At 54.3% G+C, this 24,765-nt stretch overlaps 2 protein-coding genes across 6 annotated transcripts in view; both read left to right on the top strand.

Annotated features, from left to right (window-relative positions):
- creb3l2 (cAMP responsive element binding protein 3-like 2) overlaps nt 1–6,425 on the top strand; it is a 12,089-nt gene extending 5,664 nt beyond the window's left edge. The window contains exons 2-11 of the mRNA XM_019893592.1: nt 2,483–2,741; nt 2,849–3,103; nt 3,197–3,405; nt 3,488–3,634; nt 3,732–3,790; nt 4,140–4,208; nt 4,306–4,405; nt 4,490–4,619; nt 4,706–4,955; nt 5,245–6,425. Coding sequence (XP_019749151.1) covers nt 2,483–2,741; nt 2,849–3,103; nt 3,197–3,405; nt 3,488–3,634; nt 3,732–3,790; nt 4,140–4,208; nt 4,306–4,405; nt 4,490–4,619; nt 4,706–4,955; nt 5,245–5,305 — 1,539 coding nt within the window. The 3' untranslated portion in view covers nt 5,306–6,425. The remainder of the gene's footprint in view (nt 1–2,482; nt 2,742–2,848; nt 3,104–3,196; nt 3,406–3,487; nt 3,635–3,731; nt 3,791–4,139; nt 4,209–4,305; nt 4,406–4,489; nt 4,620–4,705; nt 4,956–5,244) is intronic.
- A 1,111-nt stretch (nt 6,426–7,536) lies between these two features.
- dgki (diacylglycerol kinase, iota) lies at nt 7,537–24,287 on the top strand. 5 transcript variants are annotated; one of them, XM_019893589.1, is made up of 34 exons: nt 7,537–8,012; nt 14,388–14,496; nt 15,753–15,848; nt 16,249–16,323; nt 16,420–16,476; nt 16,564–16,629; nt 16,711–16,779; nt 16,924–17,040; nt 17,128–17,202; nt 17,280–17,375; nt 17,583–17,665; nt 17,766–17,826; nt 18,037–18,150; nt 18,381–18,512; nt 18,617–18,695; nt 18,786–18,841; nt 19,122–19,184; nt 19,518–19,591; nt 19,665–19,776; nt 19,868–19,954; nt 20,051–20,163; nt 20,726–20,788; nt 21,228–21,328; nt 21,456–21,535; nt 21,626–21,670; nt 21,889–21,958; nt 22,045–22,085; nt 22,175–22,299; nt 22,385–22,410; nt 22,559–22,596; nt 22,712–22,832; nt 23,035–23,071; nt 23,143–23,242; nt 23,364–24,287. In XM_019893589.1, exons 1-34 carry the CDS (start codon nt 7,552–7,554, stop codon nt 23,469–23,471), a joined length of 3,150 nt encoding a protein of 1,049 aa, XP_019749148.1. In that variant the 5' UTR covers nt 7,537–7,551; the 3' UTR covers nt 23,472–24,287. The 5 variants fall into 5 exon arrangements, with proteins under 5 accessions (XP_019749148.1, XP_019749147.1, XP_019749150.1 ...); XM_019893588.1 differs by having other exon boundaries at nt 7,574–8,012; nt 16,561–16,629; XM_019893591.1 differs by lacking the exon at nt 20,726–20,788 and having other exon boundaries at nt 7,574–8,012.
- Nucleotides 24,288–24,765: the final 478 nt, after the last annotated feature.

Below are 24,765 nucleotides of genomic sequence, written 5' to 3'. Positions count from 1 at the left end.
AGGGGGGTTGTGAAGGTCCCCCCCCCCCGCGGTGAAGTCATCCACGAACGTCTGGAGGTTGTTTGAGTCTGGGGGGGGGGTTGCCTTCGCCCGCGCGGGTGTGTGTGTAAGAATCTGGAAACTTCAGAAGGCCTCGGGATGAAGAGGCCGAGTGCAAGAATGTCAAACCCAGATGTGCAATGTGAGACCTTCACATTGCACTTGCACGCCTTCACACGTCGATCGTCACGCCAAGACAAATGCCTCGATTCATGAAGCGATGGGGGGGGGGTTGCCTTCGCCCGCGCGGGTGTGTGTGTAAGAATCTGGAAACTTCAGAAGGCCTCGGGATGAAGAGGCCGAGTGCAAGAATGTCAAACCCAGATGTGCAATGTGAGACCTTCACATTGCACTTGCACGCCTTCACACGTCGATCGTCACGCCAAGACAAATGCCTCGATTCATGAAGCGAATGCACATGAGGACGAATCAGCCGTTAGCGGGCACGCTCGTCCTCCCTCGCTCCCAAGATGAGATGACATCGACTTCCTGGCTGCGTTATCAGCAGGCCAAGCGCGGCGCTATCTTTAGCGGCGTGACTTCATCGCGTTCGGTTCGGACCGAGTGACCGTTCTCGCCACCTTCGCTCACAGGCACGTGCGAGTTGAAAGCATCTTGCTGGCTTGCTGACTATCGATCAAGCTATGTAGTTAGTCACCGTTCAAGGCGGCCATCTTGATGTAACCATCAAGCCAACGAAACATAACACCTCGCACTCCACTTGCTGTTTTGCCGGCCAACGATCAGCTCATAAGAATTCGAGGTCGCTAAATAATTTTTTGTTTTTTGCTTTGCTGGTGCTGGCTATTAGTTGCGCAGATCTTGCCGTGTGCGTCACCGCAGGAAGGAATCCACGCACACATGTGCCCAATCTAACAAACGTGTTGAAACAGCTCGCGTAGGCAGTGTTGACATACCGGGTAGCGCCTGCCATTTCGCCTCGTGCTAATGATGCTAAACGCTCGTGTGGAAAGTGGCCAGCTGTCGTATAAAAGCAGTCCAGATAGGAAGAGGACAAACAAAAACACGCTGACTCGTCGCTTTTATCTTGACATGAACTCTGTGTTCGTGTCATCACAAATAGGTGGCGGTCCCCGGCCGGGGCTAAAGTGCACACGTGCAACCGTATCAGTGCGCAAGCAAGGGGAGAGAAGGAAGACCGTTCCAAAGCCATCTCCAATTGTCACAACCATTTCTCTTTTTTTTTCAGCGGGACAAGGGAATTACAAAGGTTTGAAAGTGGATTGTTTTGAAATGGACGCATTTCTTTCTTTCCTTTCTTGCCTTCCCTCACATGTTGCATCACCAAAGCGTTGCGCTCTTTCCGCCCTCACGGGCCTCCAAACGTTGAAACGTCTTGATGGAAGACTTGAGGGCGGCATTTCTTCCCAGCCTTCCCCCCGGGGGAGCCTCGATTATCTCTGCAGGCATGCATGGGCCCTCACAGCTGGCGGGGGGGAGGGGCGGGGGTTATTGCGGCAGCTTAATTGCACCTTTTTTCCTCTCGCTGGGTTTTTTTTTTTTTTTTGAGGCCTTGAGAAAAGTCAGCTGCAAATGTTGTCAATCACGCGACTGTCATGAACAGCATTTGTTTTGTTTTTTTTTTCAAAAGGCATTTTATGATTGTTTGTGTCCTCTGAGGTTAAATCGTTTCTCATGAGGACTAAAAAGCCTCTTTCTTGGCACTCCTTCAGAATGTACTTGACAGATTCCTAAGTCGGAGTTTTCCCGTTCCGCCGAGGAGAGGCGAGTGTCGGGTTACAGTCGGTCCGAAAACGACACGCCTGTGTGAGCCGCCAGGACAAAAGGGGTTCTGTTTGTGTGTGTGTGTTTGTGTGTGGTGGGCCACGGCCCTCCATTGCACACACATGCAGAAAAATGACAGGGAGCGCGTGTGTGTGTGTGTGTGCGCGCGCGCGTGTCTATTTGTGTGTTTTTGCGGTTCTGTCTTCAAACTTGCGGAGAACGAGGCCAATCCCATTTCCTGTTATTATACAAAAAAGTTATTTTGGCATTGTTTAAGCCACAAAGTTACATACCTTCCACGCGTGCCGTCTTCCCGAGCGAGAGCGCGGGGGGTGTCCGGCTGGGGTCCTCGAGGGCAGCTCATCAGCGAGCTCCGCAGGAGCCCGATGACGATCCCGATCATTGGAAAAAGGAGTGACGCAACAGGGAGAGATTGCGAAACATGCCTTTTGAGACTTTTGAAACGAAAGATGATGCTGTACGCTCGGTTACCATGGCAACACACGCCTACACGCACACACACAGTGGATGAGTGCGTAAATATTTGTTTCCTCATTTCAACAAAATCCCGCAAGACTGTTCACATCCCAGCCGGCGGGCCAAATATGGCGGCACACCAAGAGCCACAACCCAAAAGCAAGTCGAAGCGGGCGCACGTGCCCCCCTGGTGACGGTGCAATTTTCGTCCTCCTTGCAGCACTTCTCGGAGCTTCTGGATGACCTCTCCCACGACGCTCTGCTGGGACAGCTGCTGAGCGACCCCTTCCTGTCGGGGGTGCAAGGCGGCGCCAGAGGCTTGGGGGGCGACGACGAGGAAGGCGAAGACGGCGGCGACCTGTGCCCGTCCTCGTCACCGCCGCCGCACATCGCCGCCGAGCACAGCTACTCGCTCTGCGGCGACAGTCGGCCGCAGTCGCCGCTTTCGCACCTCACCGGGGAGCGCGGCAGCGACGCAGGTGAACAAAGGCAGAATTCGCTTCCTGACGGATCGATGAAGGGGCGTCGCCCGATACTCGTCTGTGCGGAGTAGCGACGTCATTCCCGGTCAATGTTTTTGCCGCAGAATCCGAAGGCGACTCATCGGAGTGGCCCATGGAGCAGGACGACGGAATGGAGGGTCTCCTGTGCGACGCGCCGTCCCTCCTGCCCGCCCTGGCCCTCGCCCTGGGGAACGCCGAGGACCCCCATGTTGCCGAGGACCGCGCCGCCGCCGGCCGCAACCACGACAAAAGCGTCAAGGTCAAAGAGGAGAAGGTCTTCCCCCAGATTAAACTGGAACCGCACGAAGTGGATCAGTTCCTGAATCTGTCTCCCAAAGGTTCGAGCCTTCCATCTCCTTGACTTGGGGCAGTTGTGCCTTGAGATACGCGTTTGAGTCCTTCCTTTTTCACACTTGCTCTTCCCGTGTCAGGTCTCGAGGCACTGCAGATGCCCCCCACCCCGCCCAGCTCGCACGGCAGCGACTCGGAGGGCAGCCAGAGCCCCGTGCACGCCCCGCCAGGCCTGTCCCGCCCCACCTCGCCCAGCAGCCCCGCGCCGGCGCAGCCCGCTCTCAAGGCGTCGCCCCGCGGGAGCTCTTCCTCCTCGCTGTCCAACTCGCCTCTGCTCACCGCCGCCCACGTGAGGAGCAGACATCGGCGCACAAAGTCCACCCCGATCGAGCGCTCGGTCTTCATCTGGCCCCGCGTGTGCGTATGTGTAGAAACTTCAGGGCTCGGGACCGCTGATGCTGACGGAGGAAGAGCGCCGCACGCTGGTGGCCGAAGGCTACCCGGTGCCCACCAAGCTGCCGCTCACAAAAGCTGAGGAGAAAGCGCTCAAGAAGATCCGCAGGAAAATCAAAAATAAGGTGCGCCGCGTGCAAAAATCTTGAGGTGACTCGCGGTCGCGGGCCTTGAAAGTCCAAAGCCGACGTTTTGTTTTTGTCTTTTTTCCTTCCCCGTCAGATTTCCGCTCAAGAGAGTCGCAGGAAGAAGAAGGAGTACATGGACACCTTGGAGAAGAAGTGAGTCTGAATTTTCGATTGACCACATGCAGGTGCGTCTCAGCCCCAAAAGTCAATCATTTCAGGAGTTCGGTTGAAAAATAAAACCCAGCAATTTTCTACACGACGGAATTTTGTGCAAAGTGCACAAACGAAGCCTGGAGCGCACATTTGAAGCCAGAACAGACACGCATGCCCCACCGTCCTGCCCCTGTGTTGAAAATAAGCAACCAAAGAATTTCGCCTTAGCCCCTCAATTTTCTTGAGCCAACATAACTTTATTGATTTCATTTTAGAGAATTAAAAGTAAAATAAAGATAAAATTCAGTTGTGTATGACGACTGAGCTGCAGTTCTACCGCTGTCCACAGGGTGGAGACATGCTCCAACGAAAACAACGACCTGAGGAGGAAAGTGGACACGCTGGAGTGCACGAACAAGTAAGAGCACACCGAAGTGCAATCATTCTTTGAATATGAATTGGTTTTTGAATTCGACTTTTCAATCCATTAAAAAAAAAAAAAAAAAACGACGTAGGTCTCTGCTGCAGCAGCTGCAGGCGCTGCAGGCTTTGCTGTCCGGAAAAGTGTCCAAGTCGTGCCGTGTGGTGGGCACGCAGACGTCATCCTGCCTCATGGTAACAGCGCGCTTGTCTCCATCCCGTGCGGATGTGCTAACTTGCACTCACCGGCATGTGCGTACCTCTTTGTCGTCCTCTCAGGTGGTGGTGTTGTGTTTCGCTCTCTTTTTGGGAAGTTTCTACCCAGCCGGCCTGGCCCCCAACCCCGGCACCGCCGCCGGCGGCCGGGCCTCCGAGCAACTGGCGGTCAAAGAGTCGTACGCCGCCACGGGTATGCGGACTCGGCGAGGTCACCAGCCGCCCCCGCGAGGTCATTTCTCCACATTTCACGCTTGTCGTTTGCGTGCGTTCAAACAGTCAAGTCCAGAAGTCTGCTGTCCACCTTTGAGGACGAGCCGCCGCACCTGCTGGGCCTCGGCGGCGAGTACCCCGACCGTTGGGAGGACGCGGACGCCGCCGTGGTCATGGCGGCGTGGCGGCGTTCGGGCGAGCAGCAAAAAAGCACAGCCGCCGCCACGGCGGCGGCGGAGGAGACCAGCCAGGCGGAGACGCACCCGCCTTTCCGTAGTCAAAGCAACAAAACCAGCACGTCAAATGGCATCCACAGGTAAAAGTGAAGCAGCCCCAAAGGCTTGGCAGGAATCTTGTTTCAGATCACTGCGATGTGACCTCGATGAAAATCAGTCATTTGACGGACCTTTTGTTCAAATTATTCATCCATGACATTGTTTAAACTAGGGGTGTCTAAACTTGGACTTCAGGGGCCTCAATGGCCTCAGGGGCCGCTGTCCTGCAGCGTTTAGCTGTGCCCCTTGCTGCAGCGCGCCGGATTCAAATGATCAAGATCGTTTTCAGGCTTCTTCGGATGAGCTGATCATTTCGAATGGTGTGTGCAGGCCTCTGGAGCAGAGGGCGAAAAGCATCGCCTTGGAGCGAAGCGTCAACGAGACCTCCTGAGAGTCGACCCCCCCACCCCCCGAAACCTTCCCAGTTTCCGTGTCCTTGAACAAAGCTCCTGACTGCCACTGCTGAGTCGGCTCCTGTCCGACAACTCCTGTCCAAAGTAAATGTGCACTGAAGAGTTGTGTGAGAGTTGTTTTGAGTTCATCAGCATGCTCATCCTGGCAAAATCCCTTGCCGGGATGAATCCTGAAGCGTCTGTGGACAAAAGAGGCGAGGACACCCCCCCCCCCCCCCCCCCCCCCCCCTCAATTTTTTTCGTTTTTTTTTTTTTTTTTTTTTGTTCCCCCTCCAAAGATTATTGCTCTCTTTTAATATTTGATGTTTTTATTCCATCCCAATGCCGTTCGTGTACATCCTTTTTTTTTGTCTATTTTTTTTTTTCTCGGTTAAACGTTTGCATATTGTTTGTATCATTTCCTAATGTGCCTTATTGCATTCCCTGCGCTAGTTTGGTGAATCAGAAATGCAGAATATTTGTAAATGTTGACAGAGTACCGCAAAGCCAGAAAAGGGATGCAGGATGTTTATAGTTAGCATTTTTTTTAGCTTAGCACGATTAGGACAGGAAGCAGAAAATGGACCCCCCTCCCCTTCCACCACCCCTACCTTGTTGAATTACCCAATCAAAGAATTTGATACCTTCAAGCTCCGACAAGGTGCTTCTCTCTTCTCCTTGAAAGCGCACGAAAGACAAACAAAATATTTCCATTATACTTCAGGACGCCTTGCACAACGGTGCTTTGTTTTCTTCTTTTTGCCTTACAGACTTTCACGCGCAATCTTTCAGCATTTGCCAAATAACCCCCCCCCCCCACCCGCACACCCCCCCAAAATCTTTTTTAGTATCTATTTTTGTAAATATGACTTGTAAATAAGTGATATCCCTCATCCTCACCGTTTTGGTCACGGCCAATCACCAGTTTAACCGGTTTTAAGGACTTCATTACAACCTTAAAGATGTCAAATATTGATGTCAAGACAGATTGACGGGAAAACGATGAACTCGTCCTGACTGAAAGGAGCAGCCAGCGGACAGCCTTCTCCCCCATATGTATATTTTTCTGTCTTTTTTTTTCGCTTGCAAAATAAAGTATTTTCCTGAGTAAAAGCATCATTGGGCGTCTTTTGATGTGTTTTTTTTTTTTTTTTTTTTTGCTGCAAAGGGAAATGGGCTTTGGGGGTGGAATTTTCAAAAACAATTGATGCCTGGAAATGGACGCTTCAATACAAGTACAGGACAAAATGGGAGACTTTCAACATGTGTTCGAGCACGGCTTTCTTGGACTTTTTTTGTGGCTAGACAAGTATACCAGATGTCACTTTACAGGTGGAAACTAGCTTGAAGGGGGCTGAATGTTCAACAACTGGGAGGTGTTTGAATGATCATTCATCTCTTGCTCCTTTTTTGGACAACTTTACGGCTCAAAATTGAAGAAAGGGGCTCATCATGCCGAGCTTCGTTGAAATCCCACAAGTGATGCTCGGTCACGCACGATGACGTCACGGTCCCGCTGGAGTCCTTGACCCACCATATGTGTGCTCATTTCGAGCGCGTGTGTCACCTCCTGCCCTACTTCATGACTGCTGCTGAGGCTGCAGAAATGATCATGAGCGGGGATATCCCACAATGCCATGCTGCGTGGACTCTGCATGCATGCATGCATGCATGCATGCATATGGATGCATGGATGGATGCAGAGGTTTGCGTCGTGTTACCCTCTCTGCATCTCGCTCTTGAGCAGTTTTCAAACCACTCACAATTCCAACAGCGTCAACAAGGACACTTCCTGTGATAGCCTTCACAACAAAGGCCTAGGCATTTCTTTTCATCTTGACAGCTCAGTGGCGCTCACATTTTTTCTTCCACCGAAGGATGCAAGGGCTGTTTTTTGACATCCTTCTCCCTTTAACTAATAGTAAAGGCAGGCCATATGCAAGGAACTATGTTGAAACGAGTCAAGGAATTTCATTGAGACAAGTGTTGCTATCCTGCCATCGCGTGGATCCAAGGAACTATGCTTAGAGTGAAGTCTCATTTCATCAAATGTCGTGTGGTTCGTTGCCGTATTGCGGTGTTTGTGTATACAGGAACTGTGTTGATGTTTAAGGAATTTCCTGAAGACAAAAGTAGTGCTTTCAGTACCCTTCGACTTTGCTTGATGCGGCCGTAAAGCGTTCGCAGCGGCCGCGTCGTCTTATTTTGAAGGAGGGACTCGATGTTTCCGGCAGAGTGACGTCACATGACAGCTGCCGTTCTGTCGAGTCGCTGTTCGCCTGCCAGGCCAGCCAGCTCGCCTCGGGCTCCGGGAGAGGAGCGTCGCTTCCCGGCCGCACGCTGCACAACCTCCGCTCCGGAAGCCTCCTCCGGCGTCAGCCCGTTGTCGTCGCCGGCGTCCGCGGGTGAGCCAGCCCTGGCGGCGGCGGTGGCGGTGGCGGCGGGTCCAGTGCGAGGACCGATCGCCATGGACCCCCAAGCCGCGACGGAGGCTGCGGCCCCGGCCCCGGCGGCTCCGGCGGCCGCCCTGGACGGGCGGCTCGCCTCGCTCGGAGCCGACGGCGGCGAGTCCGAATCTGGCGCCGGCTCGGAGGACACCTCGGCGGGATGCTGCAGCGACACGTTCAGCAGCCTGCCCGACATCGAGCAAGAGAGCTTGGAGGACAAGCTGAGGGGGCTGGCGTTTCGGAAACAGACGTCCTATCGGTAAGTTGACGTGTTGCGGGCATTGATTGACTGATTGCTCTATTCGGATGTGGAATTACAGCCTTGCTTCCCAACCTTTATTGAGCCCTTGCATGCATATGCATGCATGCATGTATTTTCCCGTGGCCGTCGCAAAAACTTACAAAACGAACACAAGCACAACTGTGTGTGATGTTTGTGGCTGTCACTATAGGTCACTGGCGTTGATAGGACTGAATGACCTCTCACGTTTCTCAAAAATCCTTGTGTGTGTGTGTGTGTGTGTGTGTGTGTGTGTGTGTGTGTGTGTGTGTGTGTGTGTGAGAATGTCAGCCACAGCCTGGCACCCTGGTGTGACTGGCAGCTGCTGGTGATAGTGAAAACCACACACACAAACACACACTCATTAGTTGATGTTGTCAGATGTCACCGTCAGGAATTTGCGGAATGTCTCAATCAGATCCGCCGGGAGGCCAATCAATCATTTGGCACTCCATCGTGCCGCACTTTGGGGACAGAAGTAACTTTATCGGGCCTTGGACTTGGTCCGTGATGCCGATGGAGGCGATGTTACGTTTAGCTCCGTTCGGATGGAGAAAACGCGCGCTGGCGTTGCCTGTTGCTCGTGTCCTGTAAAATTGCATCGCAGCTCATTGGATGGCGATTCAGGGTCGTGCTTTTTGGTTTCACCGTGTCTCGTGTGCTTCAGCATTTGGTCTTTTCTCCGCAACGTCGTTTCTAGGTTTGATGAAAAAGAATTCGGGACGAGTTTGGAAATTGCCGACGCGGTGGCGGAAAATGGCCGCTTCCAACCAACATGGCCAGCTTCCCGTGTCTTTTCAGCTCTGGCTTCTCAAGACCTTGCGTCGGGCCTACTCGCGATGGATGCGTTTTACCAAACGTGGCGTTGCCAAGGGAAGACGGGCTTCCGGGGGGCCGAATTTTCAAAAGCAGTTCCCTGAAAATGAGCCTTCAAATGGCTTCTTCAGAGCAAAATGGCAGACTTGCTGTCTAATTGTGGGCGTGGCTTCTCAAGACTTTTTGCGGCCGAATTTCATCCTGCTCCGTCAAGCTGGCTATGGAGGAAGGGCCCCGCGTATTCGGCAGTGTATCACTCGGGGCCTTGCCAGGCCGCGCCGTTGTCGCGCTAAGGCAAAGCGTTCTGTGTTTTGCTCTGCTCTCCTCCGAGGCGGCCATGCGGAGGGAATGCCGTTCGTCGGTCATCGGCGGCGGGGCAGAAGAAGGTCCTTTCAAGGGTCCCTGGCCAAATGTGGACATGCGGAGGAGGAGGTTGGGAACCGAAGCGGTCCGGCACCAAACGCGCAAGGAGGGAGGGGCTTTGACTTCAGCCAAAGTTGATGGTGGCACGCGTTGCATATCTGCCAGACGTTCGTCACGCTCGTGTGTGTGTGTGTGTGTGTGTGTGTGTGTGTGCGTGTGCGCGTGTCCTTCCAGAATAATCTCCTCCTTTCTTGTGTGTGTGTGTGTGTGTGTGTGTGTGTCCTTCCAGAATAATCTCCTCCTTTCATCTATTCTTAGACTTGACAGCCCACCCCAGCCTCCACAAAGATGATTTCTTTCTTTCTTTCTCTCTTTCCGTGGGTGTGTGAGAGTGATAGCGAATGAGTCAGCAAGGCACTTGGTGTGTAAAACATTCCTCCAATTAGCTGCTCCGTCACTAAGTGCGCTTCCTGTCTGTGTCCGGGGGGCCGTTGAGAGCACAGCGACGCCGTAATTGGCCCCGGGGGGAGAATATGCACGTGTTGTCCGGCCGTTATTGCATTTCGACCTCCAGGAATCCAAGTTGTTCGTTTCCGTCGCCGCACGCATGCTCTCAAGAAGTGACGGACGCACGCGTCTTCAACTGCAGAAAAATCCAACGAAATGAAAACGGAACGGGAAAACATCTTGTTGAAGGGGCCTGCATTTCTGCGCGCATGTCTTTCTTCAATTCTTTGGGAGCATGCATGCTCTGGCTTATTTTGCCCATAATTCACTGAGCTCGGGCCTTAAGGGGGATGGGCTGACGGGCGGGCGGGGGATGGGGGGGGGGCACACTTTATTAGTCGTCTGGCTGTAAGAGGCTTTTCCCGCTTTGGATGGGGAGCTAAAAAAAGAAACAGGAAAAAAGAGGACCGAACAAAAATGAGAAGTTCCTACGATGGCATCACTCGAAAACATTTGCAATGATTTCTCCATCTTGCGCAACGGCCACCGGGGAGTCTGCAGCAACCCCTGAACACATTGCAACTCACCACAAGAGCACACCCACTCGAAGTCGTCGTCCGAGTGACTTTTCTCTGTCCGGCAGTCAACAAATTGCAGGGTGTCTGGCCTCGCGCCTTGAGGTACTCCCTCCCACCTTGGTTCCCTGGCGTCCTTCCAACAGGCCCATCTGTCTGCTCCGCACTGAACCCGCTGAGGTGATGCCGACTCTATCGCCGAGACTCTCCCTCTCTGACAAAGCTTGTCAAGAAGAAAGCACAGCCGTGCTTTCTTCTTGGCCAAGTACGGCGGAAGGTTGAAAATCCTTCTCGTTTTCCAATTGTTGAATACTGGTGCTTGTATGTATTATATGTTGTCGCAACATTTGATTGACTGTGCAACGCGGCGTGCTACCGGCATCCTGTCAATTCGGCCGGGTTGTTCACGACGGCCTCCTCGGTGCTGTTTCACATTTCCGCCATGCCCGCGACACCCAAAAGTCGTGCCGGCAGGATTACGGATCATCTCTCAGCACTCAGACAGATGAATTTCACACGCACACATGCACTCACGCGTCGAACCTCGCATGTTGAACCACGCGGCGCGAGTACACTGTGACATTCTGCTTTTACTGTGTCGGCCTTTGTAGTGGATCGTTTCATCCTCCGCTTCATTTTGGATCAAAGACGCACAACCTGGCAGGCCTGCGCTCCAGCGATACGCTCTAATTAGCGAGACGGCATCTTGATCCCGCGACGTGCATGCGTGCGTGTGTCACTAGCCAGTGCTGAATTCGATCAGGTAGAAGAGGCGCCAACGCACCTCTGCAGCGCGAATCGTAATGCCGCCATTCGGCGCTCACCATGAGACTTCTGAGGATGATTTGGATGCGTTGGTTTCATTTCTCGCCCCCCCCCCACCCCCCTCCCCGCTCTGTGTGTTTTACTCCTGTTTCTCTTGATACCTCATGTGCTTCTTGTGGTGCTGTGCATCTATTCTCAGCAGGAGAGGTCAGAGATGCGCGCGCGCGGCGTGCCGATGCGCCATGCAGCCTCCCACGCGCGCTCGAGAGGGAGGCCGAAGGACCATCATCAATTTTCTGGCTGCGTCTCATGACTTGCATAGATTCGGATTCCTCTTTGTTTCGCCGAGAACGCAAAAGGCATTGCCGCGTTATTATTGGCGATAGCGGAATTGTAAGGGGGGAAAAAAAACAAGAAGTCGCAGCGCTTCCTGCGCGTCACAGCAGCGCGCGTCTCTGAGTGGGAGTCTTTGTGTCACTTCTTGGCAGGAAAAAAAAAAAAAAAAAAAAAAAAAAATGTCTTGCGTTATCATCTCTTATGAATTTGACCCTCGCTCGAGGCGGTGTGCAAAAGGGGGGGGTTGGAGGTGTGGGAGGATGGAGGGATGACAGAGAGAGTGTTGAAGGACGAACCAGGAAGAGAGTGCAGAAGAGGAGGAGAAGGAGGCGGATGAAGAAGAGGGATGAGTAGGAGGGAGGAGCAGCAAAGGAGGGGGGTGGGGGGGGGTGAGTGGGTAGAAGTGGATGAGGAGCAATGGCGGATGGAAGAAGAAGAAACAAAGGAAGCGCCTGCACGGGCGTTCCCTCCTCTTCCTTTCCTCGCTCCCTCCATCCTTCCCCGAACAGAGAAAATGTCGGGCAGCGGGGAAGCCGCAGCTGAGCTCCGCAAAACGGACGTCGCGTGGTGAGAAAGAGCGAGATCGCCGCTTAGCCATGGAGGCGGCGCGCGCGAAGGGCGTGTGCCGCGTGCCAACGTGGACCCCGCCTGCGACGGCCTCGTTAGGAATTCCGCACGCGCCTTCCGATGTCACGTCTCGGCGAAGCCAACGGCGGCCGCGATTGGCCGCGCGCCAAAGCGCGAAGGGAGCGGACGCTCAATTGCGTAGGCGGACCGGCCACACGGACTCTTGACCTGCCGTTCAGTGGAATGCGGTGCATGGCCGCCATTTTTCTGATTCAACAGCAACACATCCCAAATCATGTGGCTGCTCGTTCTGTTAGCCCGTCTGTGGCGGTTGGCGTGAAGCGACGCGGCCTTTGTGCAGGCCGAGCTCTGCGGTTCTGATGCCCGCCTTCAGGTGGGAATGGGAGGGGCCCGCTTTGGCCCTCCGTCATGTGATCGCATGTGAAATCGTTGCCGGTTGCCGAGAGCGGCGGCCCCAGAGAAGCGCTTCGAAAGAGAGGGAGAGGGAGCTCGCAAAGGAAAGAGTCCCACTTCCTGAGCGCAGGAAAAACACGACCAGCCACCGAGTTTCCGCTTTTGGGTTTGCCGCCGGGCTACGGCGCGACACGGGCATCTCCAGTTGCTGCTGCTTTGGTTGGCTAGAGAGTTCCATTTACGTTGACACATGCAAGAACACACACAGGGAGGACGACAGGCAGCAAGGAATGTCACATGACATTAAAAACATGTCGATCGCCACAGTCTCAGTGTTGTGTGTGTGTGTGTGTGTGTGTTAATGTCTTCCTGCTATTGTGGCTTGCTAAAGGCGCGTTCCGGTGTGTGTGTGCGCGCGCGTTGCAGAATAATATCAAGATTGCAGCGGCGTTTCCTGTTTGCGGCCTCGCGTGTCTCGTTGCTTCTCCGAAAGCTTTTTCTCGCCGCTCCAGCGCGATGATGTCGCTCATTGTACGAGATGAACCTTGAAAATGGCTCAGGCAGGAGAGCTCCACACTTGTTCTCTTTTCAAATCCGAGGCGGACCGACCCGTGGAGCGGGCCTTTTGATGCCTTTGGGTTTTATTTTGCGAAATAAACGCGCCGACGTGAAAAGCGGAAGGTGGCCTCGCTAAGTTCCGTTGTTGGCGGCTCTCCTTGAACGTTTGGCCCGTCGCCGCAGCTCAGGTGTCGCACGCGGCGTCCGTCGGCCGGCTCGGATGTCGGCCGGCTCTCCGGTGTCGCTCGGCGAGTGACACGCGCGGCCGCGGGCTCGACTCGACCCGAGCTGACGCATCGGCGCGATGCCGGCGCGTCGGAGGAGAGGCGGGCTGAAGGCGGCCTTCGGACGGCTGCTCGGGCGCACGTGAGTGAGCGGACCTTCGTGTAGCCCATTCTCAATGTTTTTGTTGTTGTTGTTTGGCGGGGTGGCGGAACGCCGGTGATGCTCATAACGTCGTCGGCTTTGAGTAGATTAGAACTCACTCAGACTTGATGCTGCCCTGCATGACCTCTGCCGTGTGTGTGTGCGCGTTTGCGCGTGTGCATGTGTTTGTGGCGAGCAGGTGAAGTGCCGTCAATTGTTGGTCACGTCCGTTTAAGTCCCGACTTTCACTCTTCCCCCTTTGGATGTCGACACGCTTGTGCTACACGTGCGCATGAGCAGCAGGTGACATTAAAACAGCAAGTCAGTCGATGAACGGATAAGTGGGGGAGGGCGGGCGGGGATTAGGGGTCCTTGTGTCCAGTCAGCATACTCCTCGCATGTCTGCCATTGTGTCACCCACGCAATACTATTTTTATCCCAAGGGGCTCGTGTGTGTGTGTGTGTGTGTGTGTGTGTGTGTGTGTGTGTGTGTGTGTGCGCGCGCAATCAGGTTACAGGGTGTGTAAAGAGACTCCTCTTTGTCCTCCAGCTTGACAGTTTGAGACGTAGACTGAAACTTAACCAGGTTGGCAAAATAAGTCCCTTTGGTATCATTCATTCCCCCCCAAAAAGTCAATTGATTATTTTCTTGCTTGATTCTGTGTTTTTTTTTTTTTTAATCTGACCCCCCCCCCCCAAATATCTATCTATCTTTCAATTCAATTCAGCCCTGAGCAAAGTTGCATTTGGAAAAAGCTCCAAGACAAATCCCTCCCATCATTTTGGGAGTTTCGCGCCGGCACTAAATGTGCTGCAGCGGCGCACCGGCGGAACGTCGGAAAAGCCGAAAGCGCCGGCGGGCCCCGCCGCAAGCTGTTCCCGCGCCGTCCTCTTCCCGCAAGCCGGATGCCGGCTCAGAGCGTGCCGCCGCGCCATGAATAATGAATTGCGCAATGGAGCTCTCGCTGTGATTTGCGCTTGTTTGACAGCCGCCGTGCGGGTGGCTGTGCCGTTCCGCCTCCCGATCGACCGCTCGGGGGCTCGGCCGTTTGCTAGCCGGGCCCGCTCGTCATAAAACGACGGCAATTTGGCGGAACCGTTGCGATGGAGGTTTGAAATGTTGATTTTTGTGCCCCCCCTCTCCCAGGAAAGCCATCTCCCGCTCGGGCCTGCAGCACCTGGGCCCGCCGCAGGGCGCCCTGCCCGCCGCCTCCAACGGGCCCGGCAAGGAGCCTCGCACCTGCATGGACTGGACGGTCAGTCAAGGAACTCTTGTGTGTCCGATGTGCGCCTTTACGGGGCGTCGCCCACTGAGTGACGGGCTGAGCGGCTGGCTCCCACTTGTGCCTGGCGAACCCGCGCAACCGCTGCCTGGCGCTACGTTTTTAACAGCACTCAAACATCAGTCCTCGAACGCCGCCGAAGCAATCTGATGTTCATTTTTTTTCGCTTCTGCTTGCGAATTTTGGGCGGCTGCATCACGAGCCTTTTCAAAAGCTCGTCGGGTTTATATTTTTGGGGAGGGGGGGGGTTATGTGTCGAACAATCACATGAAGTGACGGCGGCGGCAATGGCGGCTAAACTGCTGCTGACTTCTTTTCAGTGGCTTGAACGTCAGAAAGGCGCGCGCGTCTATTTTTAGTCGACTGCGGCATCCACTCGGAGCACAAATGGATCTTCAAAGGCGGAAGCGTTTACATTCGCCAAGGCAGAAGCCCCAAAAAAAGACCACAGAGGCACCCTTTTCCCATCAAACGCGACACTCTTTCGGTTTCCGTTATTTGTAACTGAGACCGACCACTTCTGGGCACCCCGTGTTGAGTTACCAAAAGGGCGCGGCTCCCCGAACCCACGATTGATTATTGATTAGACACTGTAAATGAAGCTGGGGGGGGAACGACAGTAAGCCACATTAATATTAGATATTCCACAGAGAGGATAAAGAACGTCTGACTTTTTGTATATTTCCCTGTTGTCAAATTTGCACTCACAATTCAAATCAAAAAGAATCGTCTCGCCAACGCTTGTATCTCGAGGCACCGCCCCCCCGTGTGCGGCATGATTTGTATTGGAGGGTGCAAATCGACATTCCCCCGCGGCTCTGACTGCGGGGACGCTTCCTTCCTCCACGTCACCGCTGGCCTTTAACGCTCTGCACGACGCACACACGCGGCGGTGGTCTGCAATCAATGATCTGAATAATGGCTCATTACTAAAACATCAGGGCTTGATCTCGGTGGGTGGCGGGTGTCCGTCCAAACAAGCGGCGCGCCACTCGGCGGCGGCAATTATGCGCTTGACACGGAGCGACGCTGGCAGTTTGTGAAGTGAGTAATGTGATCTCAGCGAGCCTCGTTTGAGTTTGAAAACGGACAGATGGGACAGCTCGCTTAGAGGGGCGGGAGGGGAGGGGAGGGGGGAGTGAGTCCCACAGCTTAAAGCAGGACGCCATGTTGCGAAGACGATACCCGCAAACGGGCCGCTGACCCCGCCTCCCCACGTCACCCGGCAGGAGAACGCAGTGAACGGCGACCACCTGTGGATGGAGACCAGCTGCTCGGGCGAGCTGTGCTACCTGGGAGAGGACGCCTGCCTCGTCAAGGCCGCGGTGAGCTCCGCCCATCTCTCTCGGCATCACGCGCGCCGAAAAAAAAGAAGTCGGTCGCGCTCAGCTCTCGATGAGATGAATGTTCCATCGGGGGGTAGAAAAGGACGCGGCGGCCCCGCGTCGACCGGCCGCCTCCCGAATAAAAACGCCTGAAGATGTGAAAAGCCACAGGAAGTCGGCCATTTTGCTTTGAGGCGGCCATTTTGCTCTTTAAATTTGGCCTCAGTGGGCTGCCTCGTCGCGAGATGCGCGAGGTCCAATTCAAAAAGCCACCAAATAAGGCACTCTCCATTCAGCCAGGAAAGACTTGGATGACCTCAGCTGCGCGCACTCGTCTTTTTCGAGTGCCCGTCTTGACTCCAACCTGCGTGCGTGCGTGCGTGCGTGTTTCTCCTTGCAGAAGTCTGCGCCCAGGAGGAAGTGCGCCGCCTGCAAGATCGTCGTCCACGCCGGCTGCATGGAGCCGCTCGAGAAGGTAACGGGCGCGCACGCGCCATGCAAAAAAAAAAAAAAAAAAAACTCCTCACGCCACACGGCCGCCGTCTCTCTCTCCCCCCATCTCGTGCTCAAGATCAACTTCAGGTGCAAGCCGACGTTCAGGGAGGCGGCATCGCGCTGCCTGAGAGACGTGAGTCCCTCGAACCGGAGGCGCGCGCGCGTGCGCGGGGGGCCCGAGGGGCCGGCGTAACCCGGAGCGTCTTGTCTCCCGCAGCAGAACCTGCTGAGGCATCATTGGGTGCACCGGCGGAGGCAGGAGGGGAAGTGCAAACAGTGCGGCAAGGTGGCTGGCAAAATGGCGACGCCTTCTCGTCCCGGCGGCGTGAGCGCCATCTATTTTCTGGCCCTGTGTGTTTTTCCGCAGAGCTTTCAGCAGAAGTTTTTCCACAGCAAAGAAATCATCGCCATCAGCTGTTCCTGGTGCAAACAGGCGGTGAGTGGGCGCGGCAAATTTCAATCGGCTGCGCCGGCGTGACCTTATTGATGAGAAACTGTCACAAGCCCAAAAAAACGTCAGGATGGGGAGATGAACATTTTCTGTGCGGACTAACCGATTTGTGCGCGGCGGCGCGCGCAGTTCCACAACAAGGTGACGTGCTTCATGCTGCGGCAGATCGAGGAGCCGTGCTCGCTGGGGGCGCACGCCGGCGTCATCGTGCCTCCGTCGTGGATCATCAAAGTCAGGAAACCGCAGGCAGGCGCGCGCACGCATTCCCGTCGCCGCGCAGCGGTTAGCGCGGCGACGCCGACGCTAACCGCTGCGCTCCTCGTTCCCGCGCAGAACTCGCTCAAGAACTCGGCCAGGAGGAAAAAGCGCACGTCTTTCAAGCGCCGGACGAGCAAGAAGGGCGCCGACGTAAGTGGTGAAGGGACTTTGTCGTGTGTCCCGGCAAACTGAAGCGCCGTCTCCTTTGCTTCTTCGTCTTTCCTCAGGAGTCCAAATGGCGACCGTTCATGCTGAAGCCGCTGCCCTCGCCGCTCATGAAGCCCATCCTGGTCTTCGTCAACCCCAAGAGCGGCGGCAACCAGGTCGGCCTCCCGAAAAGCCGCAATTCTTGATTGCATTCAGCTCGGGCAAACGGGACGAAACTCTTGCCAAATTTCAAATTTCGGTCCATTTGCGTGAGCGTGGCATCAACGCCCCCCCCACCTCAAAGAAAAGGGGTGGGGCAAGGTGGCCAGCGTCCAGCCGCGGGGCCCCGAGTTCACCCCTGGCCATCTGCTTCCTGTCCGCAGGGCGCCAAACTGCTCCAGATGTTCATGTGGATCTTGAACCCGCGGCAAGTCTTCGACCTGTCGCAGGGTGGCCTTCGAGAGGCGTGAGTGTCCCTCCGCGTGACTTCCTAAACCCCGCCCCCCCCACCCGACCCCCCCCCGTGAACACGGTCTCGCGTATCTTCCCTCCTTTCCCGCTCTCAGGTTGGATCTGTATCGGAAAGTGCCAAACTTGAGGATCCTGGCGTGCGGCGGAGACGGCACGGTAAAGTTTGAGGGACTTCCTTTTGGGATCGCTTGTTGTCGGGCAGAATAAGTGGAGCGTTTACATGACATTTTATGCTTGCAATTTACTTTTTTAGATCCTTGCAGCTCACAGTGTGTGTGTGTGTGTGTGTGTGTGTGTGTGTGTGTGTGTGTGTGTGTGTGTGTGTGGGTGTGTGTGTGTGTACTGTCTCTGTGTGCGTGTGCGAAGGTGGGCTGGATCCTGTCCACGCTGGACGAGCTGCAGATGAACCCGCAGCCTCCGGTGGCCGTCCTTCCTCTGGGAACAGGAAATGACCTCGCCAGGACGCTCAACTGGGGCGGGGTGAGTTCCGAAGCTCGACTGCCGACTTGCGCCCTCAAAACACAAACGAAATGCGCTTTGTTTCGTGTGCTTGATTAAAAAAAAAAAAAAATCATCATTAAGAAATAAATAAACAAAATGGATCTACTTCTTCCTGTGCATCGCGTCCACCACGCTTGACCTCGGTGTCGTGTGGAGATTTTTTTTCTCTGCGTCAGAAGTCAGAACTGCGCACCACTTGACATTCGCAGGGCTACACGGATGAACCCGTGTCCAAGGTCCTGGGCCACGTGGAGGACGGCTCGGTGGTGCAGCTGGACAGGTGGAACCTGCAGGTGGAGACCAGCGGCGGCGAGCGGCCGCCCGAGGACGCCGCCCAGAAGGTAAACCGGGGCCTTTCACCCGCAAGTGAAAATGAGATTTTGCCCGAGCGGGCCGGCCCGCGCTCCTCTGGCGCGTTGGTGACGTGTGCCTGCGGCGTCCTCAGCTGCCGCTGAACGTCTTCAACAACTACTTCAGCCTGGGCTTCGACGCTCACGTCACGCTAGAGTTCCACGAGTCCAGAGGTGAGTCCGGCGCGATCCGTTTTGCCCTCGCCCACTTTCCTCCTCCTCGGTGATCCCACCTCCACTATTTTGTCTCTTTCTCTCACGCAGAGGCCAACCCCGAAAAGTTCAACAGTCGCTTCCGCAACAAGATGTTCTATGCGGGAGTGAGTCGCGCTTTTGGCACACACGCCCAAATGTGTCGACATTTCGTCCATGTCCCGACTCGTGCGCCGCTTTTGCTCTTTGGCCTCCTCACCGGTCAGACAATTCAGCGCGAGAGTAGAACAGCCGCCCGTTAAGTCGTGAGGCAACTGGGCGCTGCAACTACTCCTCGTGGAGGGATTCAATTCTACTTCTCTCTTCCGTGTGTGCGTGTGTGCGTGTTGTGTGTGCGTGTGTGTGTGTGTGTGTGTGTGTGTGTGTGTGTGTGTGTGTGTGTGCCAGGCCGCCTTCTCCGATTTCCTCCAGAGAAGCTCGAGGGACTTGTCCAAGCATGTCCGAGTGGTGGTGAGTGTGAACACGCTGTCGCCGGATGGCTTTTTGGGGTTCTGGTTGTAATTGCCCGTTGCTGCCACAAGAGGGCAGAGCCAACGCATACGTGAATTAAACTGGATAAAAAGCAGGTGTTTTTTTTTTTTTTTTTTTTTTTTTTTTAAAGTTTTCATTCAGTGTTCTTATTTAGAATTTTTTTCATGGCTGCAACAGATTTGTGGCACTTCAATTCATTTTCGTGGGGAAAATCCATTTCGTTGAGAAGTAAATTGCTTGCTGATGGAACGAATTCAAGCAGTCAGCAAAGGCAACGCGGTCCACGTTTGTGTTTTTTTTTTTTTTTTGCAGTGCGACGGCACCGACTTGACTCCGAAGATCCAGGATTTGAAATTCCAGTGCATCGTGTTCCTCAACATTCCCAGGTGGGTTCGGTTGGCCTGCCGGCGGCCATCCGGCCCGAGTGCTAATTGCGTTGGGCTCGTGGCTGCGCCGCAGGTACTGCGCGGGGACCGTGCCGTGGGGGAACACCGGCGACCACCGCGACTTTGAGCCGCAGCGCCACGACGACGGCTGCATCGAGGTCATCGGCTTCACCATGGCCTCGCTGGTATTTGCTTACTTTCCAGTTGGTCTTGGAGCTTTTTTTTTTCTTTTTTTAGTTTGACCGCTGTTCCCCCCCTTTCCCTCTTGCCCTCCAGGCGGCGCTGCAGGTGGGCGGGCATGGCGAGAGGCTGCACCAGTGCCGAGAGGTGGTCCTCACCACGTTCAAGACGGTGCCGGTTCAGGTTGGTGGCGCCTCAGCGACTTTTTGGATTTTTGCAGCGGCGTTACTCGGAGTACGTTTCCCTGCTCGGATGACGTTCGTCCCTCCTCCTGCCAAGGTGGACGGCGAGCCGTGCCGACTGGCGCCGTCCACGCTGCGCATCTCGCTGCGCAACCAGGCCAACATGGTCCAGAAGAGCAAGCGGCGAACTTCGGTGCCCCTGCTCAACGAGTGAGTCACACGTGCACAAACTGAGGCGGTGGCGTGCGTGGCGACTAACACTAACCCCCCCCCCTGCCCCCCACCCTGCACTGCACCCACATTCTTCATGTCATTGTGAGCGTGTGTGTGTGCACTGCAAATACTCAAATCGAACAAGATGAAATATCTGCAAAGTGACAGCAATGACAAACAGACACCAGTAGATGGCGATGATGCATTTTTATCCAAATAATGTCTCTTCCTCATTGGATGACTTTTTCCCTCTTCTCTCAGGGCAGTTTTTGCAGTGTTTGATTTGTGCGTGCGTGTCAGCGTGACTAACGGCAACTATCTCTAACTGTGCTGCAGCAACTTTTGTCGGCGTGCCTCGATTGACCTCCTCTCTCCGTCCTCTTTGTCCTCCTCTCTCTCTTTCTCTCTCTGTGTTCTTTCCCTCCTCCGCAACGTGTATCATCATTTCAATCCTTCTTTTCTTCTCCTCCCTCGCCGCGCCTCCCCCGTTTTTTTTCTCTCTCTTTCTCTTTCTCTCCTGTGTGCGTGTGTGTATGTGCGCACGCACGTTTGGCGCTAGTATTCAGAAGGTGTGTGCAGCTGATCTGCGCCGCCTCTCTGCTCCCCCCGACTCCTTCTCTGTGTAAGTACCTCACCCGCTGTCTGCGTACTGCCACTGTGCGTGTGTGTGTGTGTGTGTGTGTGTGTGCACGCGCATGGACAAATCAACGGGAGTGATTTGGTGATTGATTGGTCGGTGTCGGCCATCCTGTGGTAGCGTTCAGCCGCGGGAGGGAGCGTATCAGGAGTGTTTGCTGCATTTGTGTCTCCGTTTCCCCTCAAAAGCGTCTCCATTCCCTTTTCGGCGAGCAGCAAGTTGTCATCTTTCCTTTCTTGCCTTTGTGCTCCCGCTGCTTTTCTGTGGCTCAACAGCAATTTGCTTCTAATGTGTTCCCCCCCCCCCACCCCCGTGGATTAACAAGCAGCACCCCTGCAACAACCTTTTCGCTTGCATACGTGACATCGTGGGTGTTGATCGTGGCCCCGCGCGGAGATTGACCCTGCGCGTGCGCTTCTCGCAGCCCTCACGCCGTCCCCGAGCGACTTCGGCTGCGGGTCAACCGGATCTGCCTGCATGAGTACGACCGGCTGCAGTACGACAAAGAACGGCTCCGGGACATCTGTAAGTGTCAACGAGTCTCTCAGCCGTATCGGAGTTGCGAGGTTTTTGTTGTTGGGTTTATTTTGTATCCGAGAAAGAATCCGTCTTTGAGGAAACGTGGGTTTCAATTCACGTCTTTGGGTTGCAGCGGTCCCGGTGGGCATCGTGGTGGTGAGGGGCGACTGCGACTTGGAGACGTGCAGACTCTACATTGACAGACTGCAAGAGGTGAGATCCTCGCCCTAGTCTTCACCTTGTGGTCCTGACCTGGCGGCGCTTGCATTCGTCACCTTCCCAAATTTGCTCTGCGCTCGCCAGGACTTGCACCAGGCGCCCCCTCTTGGCCACAGAGTGCATTACCAGGTACACTTGACTCCCTCTCGTCACTTTGTTGATTTTTGCTGTCGGGTCGTCAGGTTGTCCGAAAAGGCAGACTCAAGTGCGGATCGCTGAAAAAAATCCATCATCGGGCAGGAAGAAAGCATTTGTGCTCGGTTATTTTGCACTCCAAAGTCTCCTCAAGTACAGTGAGCAAGTCTTTGTACCTCCGTTTCTTCCCAGCAGTTTTTCGTTGTCTGCAGGATGAAAGCCGGGGGATGCTCAGGACCACCTCGGCCAGCAGACTCTCTTCCAGCTGGAGCTTCTTGGATTGTGAGTACAAAGTGCAAAGAAAAACACGCTCTTGAGCGTTCGCAGGATTGATTTTGTGTGTGTGTGTGTGTATTTTTCTCCCGCAGCCACATCAGCCGATCGCTTCTATCGCATCGACAAAGCTCAGGTACAAAGATCAACCAGCGATGGAAGTCAAACTTTTGCTTCGGCCTCATGTCCTGGTGAAGAATGTTTGAATTGCCCTTTCATCTGTAGGAGCACCTTCACTTTGTCACGGAAATTTGCCAGGAGGAGGTGTTCATCCTGGACCACGAGGGCCCCGCGGGGGCCCAGGCGTCGTCGGCCGGGATGCCCGACCTGGTCGTGGAGCCCAACGTTGGGTGCGAATGACCTTCCTTGCACGACTCACTGATTGACCGGCAGCCGTAATCTGAAATCTCCTGTGTGTTGCACGTATGTTTCTAGTGCGCCTTTGACTCCCGAGGAACAAGGTACACACAGACACGCACGCAAAAGGGATGCGACGATACCGTTGGCATCTCGGACGCCGTCCACCTCAGCGTCGGCTCTTCAGCATTCGGGCGCCGTTCCTCTACAAATTTGACTTTGTGTTTGTTTGTTTGTTTGTTTGATCCACAGCGCTGTTGACGGCCGCCAGCTCGGGCGATCTCTCCATGGTACAAAACGCGTCCTCAAACGTTCTCTTGGTGGTGGGGGGAGTGGGGGGGGGGTTCCTTCTTGTTGTTATTTGGCATGCGGCATTGAGTTGCCGCTTGTGTGCTCCACGCGCAGTTGTCGGAGTGCGTTCATCACGGCGTCAGCCTGCTGGTGCGAGACGCCGCCGGTTGCTCGGCGCTGCATAAAGCCTCGCAGAAAGGCCACGCCAAGTTGGTCGTCTTCATCCTCCAGCGGGGTACGTGCGACATGAACTTCATATTTCACGCACGCCCAATTGAAACATTCTCCGAGGTTGTTTTGTTATGGCGCCTCTTCTGACAATCACTTCATTCGGGCTTCTGGGTAGCGAAAATGGACTTAGTGTTGAGGAGTTGCAGCGCCCCCTGCTGCTGTGGCATGCCGTGTAAAAAAAAAAATCTTTTTTTTCTTCTTCTCAGGATCCAAAGTGCTTCTTGACCTGCCAGACAGAGAAAAGTACGTTGAGTTGAAGCATTGTCGCCACTTCATGCTCCTTGAATGCACAGTTTGACCTCATGTTTGTGCAGAGGGGACACTGCCTTGCACAAAGCCGCCTTGGAGAAGCAGCACGCTGTGTGTCGACTGCTGGTGGAGGCCGGTGCGTCGCTTCAGAAAACCAACTTTCAGGTACACGCACATCCGCAGTGGACGTGAGTTTTTTGCCGTTTCAGCTCTCCGATTGGGGGACGGGGGAGGGGGGGGGCTAAAACCGCTCCTAGTGAGGCACTCGTATGTGTGCCGTCCACAGGGGAAGACGCCAGTGGAGCAAGCGGCGGGCGACTTGGAGCTGACCTCCTACCTGAGCAGCCAAAAAACACCTTCGGCCCCCCACGAGGACTTGGAGACGGCGGTGTGACGCACGGGCACATTTTTTCACACGTGGGCGGTGGCGAAGGGCTGCGTCCGAAAGCGAACACTCGCAGCTCAGACGCCAGCAGTGTAGACGGTGGCGTACGGCCCGCCTATTTATTTTGTATTTATTTATTGAGATTTGTATTTATTCTGGCCGGACGGTTGGTTGCGATGGTTGCGGTGGACCTGCATCTCATCATGAGTTCCGAGCGGAACTGAGTGCAAAAAGTCTGTCTCAAGAGTCGGCGCATTGAAGTGTTTCCACCCATCCGAGCCTTTGTGCCAAAGACCGGGAGAGACATTTGATTTGGATTTCTTTGACCGATATGCACATGACGATGGCTGCTGTGTGACTGTGTTTGTGGGCGAGGCCTGTTCGAACCTACACCTTCGTCAATCGAATAGAAACTTTATATTCCATTTATTCTCACTACCGTTGGTTGTGCATGGCCTTTTCTGACCTCACCATTGATTACTTTCCAGTATTGGCAGACACATGCATTATTATGATTATTATTATTATTATGATGGTTATTGTTTCAACTCTTAAATTATTCTTCGGAGTGTTTAATGCCTGGTTTTCGTCCGGGGTTGTTTTTGTATCGCTGCTGAAGATGACTTGCAGTGTTTTGTTTGGGTTTTATTTGGAAAGAGAAGCTTTCTGTCTCTTCTGCTTCTTTGGTTGGATTGCATGTTTCCACTCTTTCCACGGTCACAATCATCCACACTTATTTCTGCTTTCTGGTCCCGGGATTCAAAATGTTCACAGACTATGAACACTTTACATTTTAAATAAAAAGATACGCTGATCTTTGCTGAAGTTGCATCTTGTGTCAGTCATTCGCGATGACCCCGTGTGCCAAAATGCGGTAGTTGGGGTGTGTTGGGGGGAGGGGTAGATTCTCCACTGTCTCGAAGCGAGTACTGTATATTTTGTATTTTCAGTCGACAAACTCTGTCAAAGTTGTCATTTGGGAAGTGAAAGAAAGAACGATGATTACTTCCCTGTTGTACACACCTTTCTGAATCACCACAGGGAATTTCCAGGAAATTTATTGGAGGATAAAAGTTGCATTTGATTCATTTACAATTACCTTCAAGTTAGTGATGTGTCGGTCGCGAACGAGCTGGTACAAAGAGCCGGCTCTTTGTGATTTGATATAGAACACGACATCTTGATTTTTCCGGCGCTTACACGACAGCTGTCATAAAGCGCTTGACAGAATTTTGGCAAATTATCCTGTGCCGGTCGGTCGGGATATCGCCCCCCCCCCCCTTGCCGACACACAAGCCTCCCA

This window comes from Hippocampus comes, unplaced genomic scaffold (assembly GCF_001891065.2).
Source record: "Hippocampus comes isolate QL1 unplaced genomic scaffold, H_comes_QL1_v1.1 scaffold161, whole genome shotgun sequence".
NCBI classification, from domain to species: Eukaryota; Metazoa; Chordata; class Actinopteri; order Syngnathiformes; family Syngnathidae; genus Hippocampus; species Hippocampus comes.
The sequence above is the reverse complement of the archived record's forward strand: the minus strand, read 5'-3'. Positions and strand labels throughout refer to the sequence as shown.

What these genes read in the sequence shown, in the direction of transcription:
- dgki (XM_019893589.1), top strand. Translation starts at nt 7,552, where the DNA reads ATGACAGCTGCCGTTCTGTCGAGTCGCTGTTCGCCTGCCAGGCCAGCC. An exon ending in CGTGCGGCGGAGACGGCACG is followed by an intron (nt 17,827 to 18,036) that starts GTAAAGTTTGAG and finishes GCGTGTGCGAAG; the next exon opens with GTGGGCTGGATCCTGTCCAC. An exon ending in CAGCTGGAGCTTCTTGGATT is followed by an intron (nt 21,959 to 22,044) that starts GTGAGTACAAAG and finishes TTTCTCCCGCAG; the next exon opens with CCACATCAGCCGATCGCTTC.